We start from the raw sequence: 10,701 nt of genomic DNA on the forward strand, positions 1-10,701 counted from the left end.
GCCTCTGAGACGCGGGGTCGGGCTGGGGGCCAGGGCTGCCCACCCTCATGCAGGCGGCGTGGCACCTGGCAGCTGGTTCCGCGTGTCCACGGGCCGCTCCACCCTCCCAGCTCACGGCCTTGCTGGGCCTGGGGCCTCACAAAGTCTCCAGCTCTCGGATTGTGCATCTTTGAAAAGATTTATTGTTCACTTTTGAACACACATTGCAAGGAGGGGACAGGTCCAGCCTGGGAGCCTGCTCCCTGGTGCAGCATTTCCGGGCTCCCAGCGGAGGCCAAGGGGAAGACCAGCTCATCCTTCTATGTTGAGTAGCGGGAGGTTCCCTGAGAAAAGGCGTTTCCTTAATGGGACGTGTTGAGGTCTCGGCAGCAGTCCCGGGGCCGGGGGGCAGTGTGCCGGGCGCCAACTGCCCTTCAGGCCAGGGCACTGCCCACAACCTCAGGAAAGCCACCCGGCTCCCCAGATCCTGCCGGCTGAGGCTCCTGCAGCCGGGACTGGGCCCCCTTCCAGGCTAGAGACTTCTCCAGTTTGGTTTTAAAAAGCAATCCGTGACCTGGCAGAGGAGGAAAGAGGTGGGACTCAGGAGGCCGAGGGTCCCACTGCCCTCCAGGGCCTGATGGCAGCAGGTGCCCCTCACCTGGGCAGTCGGCAGCCTCTCTGAAAGCTCGCTTCTTGCAGCAGCCCCGGCACAGGTTGAACACACACCTGTTACCCTGGACACGGGGAAGCTAGTGAGCCTGTGGCTGATGCCCCCCCCCCCCCGAGCAAGCTCCCCAAAGTGCAGGGCTGGCCACGAATAGGAGGGTTGCACCCCTGCGCAGGGCTGTCCTGAGGTGGGAGGCAGCCACCCCCCTCGGGCCCTGCCCTCAGCAGGCAAGGGGTGTTGGCCTGGCAGCGGGGACCGCCCTGCCCGCCGCCCCCCACTGCTGGGCTCTGCCCTGGGCAGCAGGGCCATGCTCACCTTTGGGTTTCCGCACTGATCACACTTCGCATATTTTGCTGAGAACAGAACAAAGGCAGATGGCGGCTGAGCAGTGAGCCTGCCCCCTGCCGCCGTGTCCTAGTCCTGCTGGGAGTCCCAGCCGCCCAGGGAGCAGGTGGCAGGCAGGGCTGCGGGCCTTCACGCAGCCTCGCCTCGGGCCCCCCACCGCTCTCCCCGGCGCAGCTTACGCTTCAGTGAGGGATCGAAGGTCTTGTGGGGGTTCCTCAGCTGCTTCTTCTGCTTGTTCTTGGAGAGCACGTCTACGCCGCCCTCCTCCTCCTCCAGGGCCCGCTTGCTGCGGGCTCCCCCGTTCTCCTTGCTCCCTTCCCTGGGCCTGAAAGAGCAGGGCAGCGGGCAGAGCTGGGGGCACCCGCGGGAGACAACCCGCCAGCCCGGCTCCAGGGCAAGGGCGTGCGTACAGCACCCCAGCAGCTTGGCGCTCGGGCTGCCCACGCCGTGGCTGGGCCTCAGAGGATCCGGTGGAAGCTCAGGGGTGTCAGGCTCTTGCCCCCAGGACAAACCCACCTGGGGCCACAAGCACTCACGAGCCACCTTATGGAGACATGACAAAGCCAGAGCCCTTCGAGAGGGGTGAGACGCAAACCTGGCACTGGCGGGCCCCTCCCCTGCGTGCACCTCACCCCCACAGGCCCGCGGGCTGGTATGCAGCTCACCCCGGCCGGAAGTAGGGCTGGCAGATCCAGTGGAAGAAAGGCAAGCCCCCGGAGGGCTTCTCTCCCTCCTTCTGCCTGGAAATGTCCTCCTGCAAGAGCCCCGGGGCACCGCGGGTCAGGAGGCCTGGCCCCTTCCGCCGCGGCAGCCCGCAAGCCCCACCAGCCCCGTCGCCTGCCTGACACCGCAGCTTCAGCTCCTGGTTCACGGCCGCGACACCCTCCAGGGTCTTCACTTTGGCCAGCTCCTCTCGAAGCTCCTGGTGCACCTGCAGCCTGAGACAGAGGCTCCGTCGCCCAGAGCCCACCCCACCCCCCACCGCCACCACCGCCGCTGCCACCACCGCCACCACCACCAAGCCCTAGCCCTGCACATGGATGGGGGCTCGGTCCTTCTGATCCGGACCCCACTCGGTAGCAAGCTTTCCCACTGTTTCCAGAGAGCTCCCTCTAAACCCCCTGAGACCCCAGGAGAGGCTCAGACCCAACAGTGTCTGGCTCGGGGAGGAACTCACGTGTGGTGCCACAGCTTGAAGAGATGGGCCCGGACGTAGGACAGGGGGCAGGGGTGCTGCCGCACGATGTCCAGGTACTCCTCGGCCAGCTCCCACACGGCAGGGCTGCGGCCCTCAAACAGGGCAGGGTTGTGCAGGTTGCCCTCTGTGGGGTATGGAGGTTGGGGCTCGAAGCTGTGGGCGCACACGTCTCAGAAGGATGACCCCCCCACACACATCATGCCAGGGACAGCCGTGAGTCTGAGGGCTCAGGCCCATCAGGCAGACAGGGCCCTGCCTCACCTGCGCTCATGACCCCCTGAACCCCTGTGTCCTGGATGCAACGCTCCACATCCCGTAGGCACTGGATGTTCCCGTTGGCAAACACGGGGATGGCTACTGCCTTCCTGTCAGGAGCAGGCGGACAGACCCTCAGACGACAAAGCCCCTGTCCCTTCACCCCCACGCCAGCACTCCAGCCCCCAACTCCACAAGCAGGCGCTTCTTCTCCCAGGGCACCGCCCTCCCCTGACACCCAAAGGGCGGGCCCCCTGGTCTTGGGGCCTGGCCGCATCCCCTGCCCTGGGTCAGCCCCGGGTCTGTCCCCGTACTCACCGCACGGCCTTGATGTGCTCCCAGGACGCAGTGCCCGACAAGGGCCCCTTCTGCTCCTTGGTGCGCCCGTGCACGGTCAGCAGCTGTAACACAGCAGTGCCTGGCTCTACCCTGCTCGTGGCCACAGACCCCCAACCAACCCCAGGGGACGCTCTCACTTTGGCGTCAGCTACCCATGATGACCTGAGCAAAGCAGCCTTGGGGCTCCCACGTCCCATGCATCCACCCAGGATGCAGAGCGGACAGGCCCAACCCTGTTCAAGGGCCAGTGTTCCTAGGCGGGGTAGCACCCGAACTCCAAAGGCATCAGGGACGGGTGGGGAGAGGGTGGCTGAGGCCTCCCTCCGACCAGTACCAGCCCCTCCTTGGGAGCATGCGGCTCACCCACCCTCATCGGGCCTCGCCTCGTGGTCACAACTGCAGTCCACCCCAGTGCGGCAGTGCCCCAAGGATTCTGGGGGTGAGGACCCCTCTGTACCCAGAGGACACAAGGCAGGGGAGCAGCACGGCCTGCGAGCCCACAGCCCTCACCTGGCAGCCAGCCTTCTCCAGCATCTGGGCATACTTCACGGTCTTGTCAATCTCTGGGAAGACACGGATCTTACACGTGACGGGGACAGAGAGTTTCTCATGAGCCAGCAGAACTGCAGGAAAGGAGAGGGCTTCTGAGAGGTGTGGCGTTCGCTTCGGGCCGTGAGGAACCACAGCCTAGTCCCGCTGGAGCACCCGCCTCCATCCCCCAGGGTGCTGGAGGGGCAGGATGGGGCCAGAACACCTGCCGCCAGCCCTCCTGTCTGGCTCGAGGACGTGTAGCTGGCGCAGGACAGCCGACTTCCCAGCCCCTTCTGCAGCAGTGAGAGCACCAGGGCCAGGACTCATCAGCCACCGTCTCGGGGCTCCTTCCCCATGACGCAGCCTGACCCCCCACCCGCAGCATACAGCCGACTCACTCATTCTCTGGAGCAGGTCCCACTCCTCTTGCAGGAAGGCACCATAGTGACCTGCAAGAGACCAGCATGGCCCTTGGCCCCCCTCCTCCTCTTGCACCCACACAGGCCTCGAGCCCCCAGCCAAGCCGGTCCCAAGGGGCAGCAGGGCCAATCGTGGACTTGGGCAGTTTCTGAGCATCACACCTGCGGGGGGAGCTCCAGGGCACTGCACACCAGGGCTGCCCGGCAGTCTCGGACCAACCAGCAATCCCTCGGACTCTGAAGAAAACCTCTGAGCCCGGAGCCAGGGCTGACCTCTTGCCTGCACACCTGGCAGTGTGACAGGTCACGGGACCTTCTTCCCACCAGGAGTGTTTACCCACAGGGAGCCTGACGACTGCCGGGCACCGTGGCCAGCGAGGAGCCTGAGAGCCAGCAGAACCCTGTCCCTCCAGGTGGGGGAGCAGAGGAAGGACTGGGACGCCACCTGCACAGCCTGCTGCCACCAGGAGCAGGGCCGGGCCCTCCGCCAAGCCCACCCACACCCCAGCCTCCAGCGGGGCACCTGCGCATTCAGGGCCTGGCCCTCGCCCCGGGCAGTGCTCTACACAGCGAGGGGAACTGGGCTCACCTCGCTTGGCTATCATCTGCGGGCAGCCCAAATTCAGGTCGATGGCGTCACAGTAATCCTGAGCCAGGAGAGCCGCCTGGACGAACACCTCCGGGTCATTGGCACAGAACTGGGAGACACAAACGGTACCTCAGCCCCCAGCCCCACAGCGAGTTCACGTGGAACCCATCAGGGCTGGGGTCCCCGGGACTGACGCGGGACGGCATCGCGCCCTCCTTGGTTACAGGATGACACGAGCCCTCCGGTGAGCCACTGATTCATGCTGGTCTCCACGGCAACGGAAAGCTGGGATCCCTGACTTTTTTTTTTTTTTTTTATAATAGTCACAGAGAGAGAGAGAGAGGCAGAAACACAGGCAGAGGGAGAAGCAGGCTCCATGCACCGGAGCCCGACGTGGGACTCGATCCCGGGTCCCCAGGATCAGGCCCTGGGCCAAAGGCAGGCACCAAACCGCTGCGCCACCCAGGGATCCCCGGGATCCCTGACTTTAGAGACCAGAACGTTCTTCTACAGGCGGCACCCAGAGCGCCCCCCTCCAAAGCTGAGGCAGCTCCCGCTGCGCCACAGCAGCCCCCAAGGGGAAGCAGTTTCTGGGAGATGCTCCACCTGGAGTTCGCCGCCACCGCCCCCCACCTGCACAATGAGAGGCCGGTCCTCGGGGCACACTTCGCAGTACAGGTTCTCCTTCCGGTAGTTGGCATCGCGGACGAAGACCTGGGCGTGCAGCATGGGGGTGTAGCAGAGCTGGGCCCCGTGCCGGCGGCTCAGCAGCCTCCAAGCCAGCTCGCTCTGGTCCACCATGGGCGCCACCACGTGGCGAGCGCCCCCCAGGGTGCGGCTCCAGAACTCGAAGCCCTGCAGCTTCGGCATCGCCTCGGTCCTGGGGGGCGGGGGGAGCAGCGGCTCAGCGGGCGGCGCGGGCCGGGACGAGGCCCCTCGGGCGGGCCCAGGACGGAAACCCAGGCCCATCCCCTTCCAGCAGAGCCCCCGCCCCGGCCCGCCCGCCCGCCCGCCCGCGGCCAACGAACCCGGGAACCCGCCGTCCCGGCCCACGCCGCGCAGCTCGGGGCCCCGGGGCCAGGGGGACCGCCTGCCCTCCGTGCCCGGGAGACGGCCGGCCACACGCCCGTCCCCACGAGCAGCCCGGCCCGAGCGCGGCGACCCCGGGGCACAGTCCCGGCCACTGAGCGGGCGCCCTGGGGGTCGGCACTTCCGGAGGCCCCGAGGCGGCCGGACCCGCGGGACGCCCACCTGCGCCCGGGCTCGGGCTCCTCCGCGACCGCCGCCGGGCCTCCGGGAGCCGGGGGGGGGCTCCCTCGGGGCCCGCAGGCCGCCACGCCGGGGCCGCCGCCCGGCCCAGGGCTCCGCGCCGGGGCCGCCGGAAGGTGCCTCCGCCAGGGCGGTCCGGGCGGCCCGCGGTGCGGCGGGAATCGCGTCCCCGGGAAACCGCGCCCGGCCGCGGAGGGGCCCCGCCCTGCGGGGTCGGAGGTCAGAGGGTGGAGGTCGGCCGGGCCCCGCCACGGCTCGCCCGGGCGGGGAAGGGCGACGCGCCGACCGCGGGCGCCGAGTTCCACTCCGAGGCCCCGCCTCTCTCCCAAGCGGGCTGCGAGCGCCCCGCGTCCGCCCCGCACCGGCGCCCCCCGCGAGCCCCCAGCAGCCCGGAAGTGCCGCCGTCCGCGAGGCCACACCCCCGCACTTCCGGGGCCGCGCGAGGACCACCCGCTGGGCGCGGGGCAGGTTCGCGGCGCCGCGCACGCGCAGAGCGTCCCCCGCCGCGGGGGCTGGCGCAGGCGCAGTCGGGAGGCGGCGGCGGCCGGGCCCGGGGGCCGACCTTGCTCCCGGCGGGTCCCCCCCGCGTCTCCCCGAGCGCTCCCCGAGGACGGGACCGTCACCCCGACGGACAGGCTGGCGGGGCCCGAGCCCGCGGGTGCCTCCGCGCTTCATTCACATATTTGGGCAGGACGCCTGGAGCGGCGGGTCGAGACGCTTTCCAAGTCTCTTCCCCAAAGTCGGTGTTAAGGCAGGACTCGACCCGAGGCGCGGACTGACCGTCGGGGCCTGGCTGGTCGGCGGAGCTGGCGGGCTCCAGCCCCACGTTGTCTGTAGCGATGACCCAAAATTGTCAGAAAAAAGTGAATGTTGGAGAAAGGTAAGCACAGCAGCCTTTGTGCCGGAGGGAGGAACCTGCGGACGCCTTGGCCCGCGATCCCCAGGGGGCGAGGCCGCCCAGGAGTCCGGAGCTCCCGCCAGGACCCCCAACCCCCCACCACCAAAATACGAATCTACAATCAGTAAGTGAGCTCCTCAGGGTCAGGACGCGGAAATCATTCACTTTTTTTTTTTTTTTTTTTAAGTAGGCTCCTCTTCCCGCAGGGCCTCGAACTCACAACCGGGAGATCGAGTCAACAGTTCTGCCAACTGAGCCGGCTGGGCGCCCCGGAAGTGCGTTTGTATATATTAAAAGGAAGAGGTAAAACCTGAAGTTGTAATCACAGCACTGTTGGTAATCGAGCCAAGGAAAATGAAGTGTCTAGGGCAGCCCCCCCCCCCCCGGGGGGGCTCAGCGGTTTAGCGCCACCTTCATTCAATCCAGGGCATGATCCTGGGGTCCCCTCCCTGCATGGGCCTGCTTCTCCCTCTGCCTGTGTCTCTGCCTCTCTCTCTGTCTCTGTGTCTCTCAGAATAAATAAATAAAAATTTTTTAAAAAGCATGTTCTGAGCAATGCCGGCGGCCGTGCGTGTGCATGGGGGCGGCCCTCCGTGCGCTGTCAGTCTGCGTAGCCCCCAGCACCTCCCCGGTTCAGCGCCCAGAACTTCCGAGTCGGTCTCCAAGCCAAAGGCCTGATTCCTCCAACTTCTGCTCTTCTGTTCCACCCACGTTCGGTTCTTCGCGTTTCCACTCACACTTTACAATCAGCTTGTTGGATTCCTGCGTTGAGCCGCAAGGCTGCTGGGCCTGTGGCTAGAATCACGCTGAACTTGGGCCCGCGTGGGGGGCAGAGGCGTTAGCCTGTGCGGCCTCGACCTCCCCACGGTGCCTTCTGAGCTCCCCGAGGAGGCTTCCTCAGCGCTTGCAAAATTCACTTCGCAGCATCTCGTGCTTTGGGGTTCCTGGGGCTGCTGTAGACGCAGCATTTGTCCCCTTACCTCATCATTGCTGCCAGGAGGTGATGAGTTGGTTTTTTGTTTTTTGTTTTTTTGTCCTCAGAGTCAAGATTTTCTTTCTATCTTTGGTTTTCAGCGGTTTGTTTGTGTTACGTCTGACTGGTTTTACTTGTATTGCTCGTGTTTGGGCGTCACTGAGCTGCTCGGCGGCACAGAGGACATTAGCGGGTGTGCAGCCCTGCTCTCCCCCCACGCCTCCTCGGCCTGGCTGCCCTCCGGGCTGCTTCCTCGGGCTCTGCTCCATCTGCGCTCCGCCCTCGGGGCGCCAGGCAGCCCCCCCTGCCTCCCTGGCCTGTTGTCAGCACTGTGGGGGCGACAGGAAGGGATGGGCCACCCTGCTGAGGCCTAGCCTCCAGCCACCCAGGCCACTCCCCAGGTCCTGCAGCTCGGCAGGTGCACTGGGGGGGCACCCGGTGGCAGCTGGGGAGGGCTGACGTGTGGCAGCCCTGGCGCTCAGCCCCCCTCTCGCCCCCAGAGCGGTGAGCTCGCCCGCACCCCCACCCCCTGCCCTCTCCGGCAGGTGTCAGAGGCCGCCACGACCCGCTCCATCCGTGCCCCGGTCCCCGCGGCTCACTGGGGGGGACAGTCGCCGCCACCTGCAAGCGTGGACCTGCTATGTCGCGACTGACTTCGATGCTAGGGGTCGAGGGTTGGGTCCCTGAGCTGGGGCGCAGCCTCGCTCTCCTCCTCCCTGCGCCCACAGACCCGGAGGGGGGCTCCGCAAACACACGAGCAGTTGTGGTTCCAGCCCACCCCTCAGGCTCCCTTGTTCTGCGGCCGCAACCCCAAGGTCAGGATGGTTTGCTGTCCTCCTGCCTGGGCAGGGGGGACATGCACCTGCCACGGCCAGCAACTCCCGGGTGCCAGCCTCACCCATGCAAACTGTACGCACACTCACTCGTTTCTCTGTGTCTCCAATTTTATTTTATTTTTTTTAAAGATTTTATTTATTTGAGAGCCAGAGTGAGCAAATGACAGAGAGAGAGAGAGAGAGCGCAAGCGACTGAGCACAAGCAGCAGAGGGCCAGAGGGAGAAGCTGACTGCTGATCAGGGAGCCTGACATGGGACTCGATCCCAGGACCCTGGGATCACGCCCTGAGCCTAAGGTAGACACTCGACCGCGGAGCCACCCAGGGGGGCCCACCTTTCAGTAGTTTTGACTTTGGGAACTACTCAATACCTTGTGCGTTCAAAGAGTAAAATTAAATCGGGACAAAACTAAAATTGGAGCACCTGGGTGGCTTCACGGTTGAGCGTCTGCTTTCAGCTCAGGACCTGATCCGAGGGCCCAGGATCGAGTCCCACATCCGGCTCCCCGCATGGAGCCTGCTTCTCCCTCTGCCTGTGTCTCTGTCTCTGTGTGTGTGTGTCTCATGAATAAATAAATAAAATCTTCAAAACAAGAATGTTCTGGGATCCCTGGGTGGCTCAGCGGTTCAGTGCCTGCCTTTGGCCCAGGGCGTGATCCTGGAGTCCCGGGATCAAGTCCTGCATTGGGCTCCCTATGTGGAGCCTGCTCCTCCCTCTGCCTGTCTCTGCCTCTCTCTGTGTGTCTCTCATGAATAAATAAAATCTTTAAAAAAAAGATTCTATTTTTAATCTCTACACCCAGTATAGGGCTTGAACCCTGAGATCAAGAGTCACATGCTCTTACAATTGAGCCCATTTTTAAACGTTAATTTTTTTTCTTTTTGTTGAATTTTGAAAGTTCTTTATAAGATCTGGGCACATGTTTCTTTTTAAGGATTTTATTTATTTATTCATGAGAGAGAGAGAGGCAGAGACCCAGGCAGAGGGAGAAGCAGGCTCCCAGCAGGGAGCCCGATGGGGGACTCGATCCCAGGACCCCGGGGTCATGGCCTGAGCCGGAGGCAGGCGCTCCACCGCGGAGCCCCCCAGAATGTTGAACCAGCCTTGCCTTCCTCAATAAACTCCACTTGGTCATGACGTGTTAATGCAGGACTCAGCATCTGCTAAAATTCTGTGTAGATCTTTTGTGTGGGTGACCATGATGGAGATTGGTCCCATTCCTGTGATGTCGGGTTTTGGTATCAAAGGAATGCTGGCCGCTAGGAGAGCTGTGCGTCACCCTCTTGCCAGGAGTGCACGTGTCCCCCCGGCCCCCCCACCCACGTGGAAGCTCTAGTCCCCAAAGTGACCGTATTTGCAGACGGAGCCCGTAAGGAGGTGCTAAAGTTTAAATGAGGCCAGGAGGGTGGTACCCTCATCTGGTAGGACTGGTGGCCCTACGAGAGGAGGAGACAGCACGCGAGGCCACAGCCGAGGCCGCTGGCTGGGAGCCAGGAGGGGCCTCTCCCCGGGCCGGATCGGCAGGAGCCCCGCCGCGGGTTTCCTGGCCGCGGGAAAACAGATCGGCGTCCAGGGTGGGTGACGGCAGCACGAGCAGACGCGCGTCCCCAAGATCTTTCACGCCAATCCGAACCTTTTTGGACTTGTTGAGACTCGTTTCCCTTCCAGAATTCTGGAAGAGTTTGGATCGAATGGGTAACCTTTTTCTCCCAGACACCCTGTGGAATTTGCCACTCGGGTCTGGGCTTCTCCTCGTGGAAAGGTCTGAACTACAACTTGTTTTCTTCCATAGATGTGGGGTCGCTCGGGTTGCGATTTCTTGATCACTTCGTGTCTCATGTGGACTTTTGTCATTTTATCTAGATTGTCCAATTGTTTGGCCTGAAATCGTCCATGATACTCCCTAAGCCTCTGGACACGTGTCGCATCCCCGGCGTCTCCTCTGGTTCCCGCTGCGGGTACTTGTGTCTGTATTTCCCTTCCAGCTCCGTCCGCCTCCGGTTACGTAGTAGGGAGTTTCTCAAAAGACTCACTTCTGGCTCCGTTAATTCTCGGTGTCTTACGTCGTCGGTTGCCACCGCGGTGTTATCTCCATCATCCTGCCCAGCCGGGTCTCAGTCGCTGGGGTTTGTCGCTTCGGACTGTTCACTTGAGGGGTTTCTCCCCTCTGGCCGCAGCCCCAGGCCCAGGCCTGCCAGGGCGCCGGGAGCGGAGCCCGCGGGGGCTGCTGGCGAGTCAGCTCGAAGGCCGAGGCCTTTTGGTAGTTTTCTCCAGCCTGAGGATGCTTTACCCTGGTTACCTGGCGTCTACTCGTTTGAGAATATTCTAGGGATCTTTTTGTTACTGATTCTAATTTTATTCAATTGTGGTCAGAGGAGACATTTATAGAAGTTGATGCATTTT

General features: G+C 63.7%; 1 protein-coding gene across 2 annotated transcripts; it reads right to left on the minus strand.

Annotated features, from left to right (window-relative positions):
• Positions 1-162: 162 nt before the first annotated feature.
• On the minus strand, positions 163-5,709 carry DUS1L (dihydrouridine synthase 1 like). Of its 2 annotated transcripts, none has more exons than XM_041724005.1 (14): positions 5,574-5,709; positions 4,956-5,202; positions 4,323-4,431; positions 3,713-3,763; positions 3,294-3,406; positions 2,763-2,845; positions 2,451-2,554; positions 2,169-2,313; positions 1,833-1,929; positions 1,657-1,745; positions 1,171-1,316; positions 962-999; positions 638-713; positions 163-553 (listed from the first exon to the last, which is right to left on the minus strand). In XM_041724005.1, the coding sequence occupies exons 2-14, from the start codon at positions 5,190-5,192 to the stop codon at positions 414-416; spliced, it is 1,428 nt and encodes a 475-aa protein (XP_041579939.1). In that variant the 5' UTR covers positions 5,193-5,202; positions 5,574-5,709; the 3' UTR covers positions 163-413. The 2 variants fall into 2 exon arrangements, with proteins under 2 accessions (XP_041579939.1, XP_041579940.1); XM_041724006.1 differs by lacking the exon at positions 5,574-5,709 and adding an exon at positions 5,351-5,538.
• Positions 5,710-10,701: the final 4,992 nt, after the last annotated feature.

Source organism: Vulpes lagopus, chromosome 12 (assembly GCF_018345385.1).
Source record: "Vulpes lagopus strain Blue_001 chromosome 12, ASM1834538v1, whole genome shotgun sequence".
Taxonomy (NCBI): Eukaryota; Metazoa; Chordata; class Mammalia; order Carnivora; family Canidae; genus Vulpes; species Vulpes lagopus.

Excerpts from the sequence above, each read along its gene's own strand:
- DUS1L (XM_041724005.1), bottom strand. The coding sequence starts at position 5,192 with ATGCCGAAGCTGCAGGGCTTCGAGTTCTGGAGCCGCACCCTGGGGGGC. Across the intron at positions 4,432-4,955 it reads ACCGGCCTCTCATTGTGCAG|TTCTGTGCCAATGACCCGGA; the intron begins GTGGGGGGCGGT and ends TGTGTCTCCCAG. Across the intron at positions 554-637 it reads AGAGGCTGCCGACTGCCCAG|GTCACGGATTGCTTTTTAAA; the intron begins GTGAGGGGCACC and ends CTCCTCTGCCAG.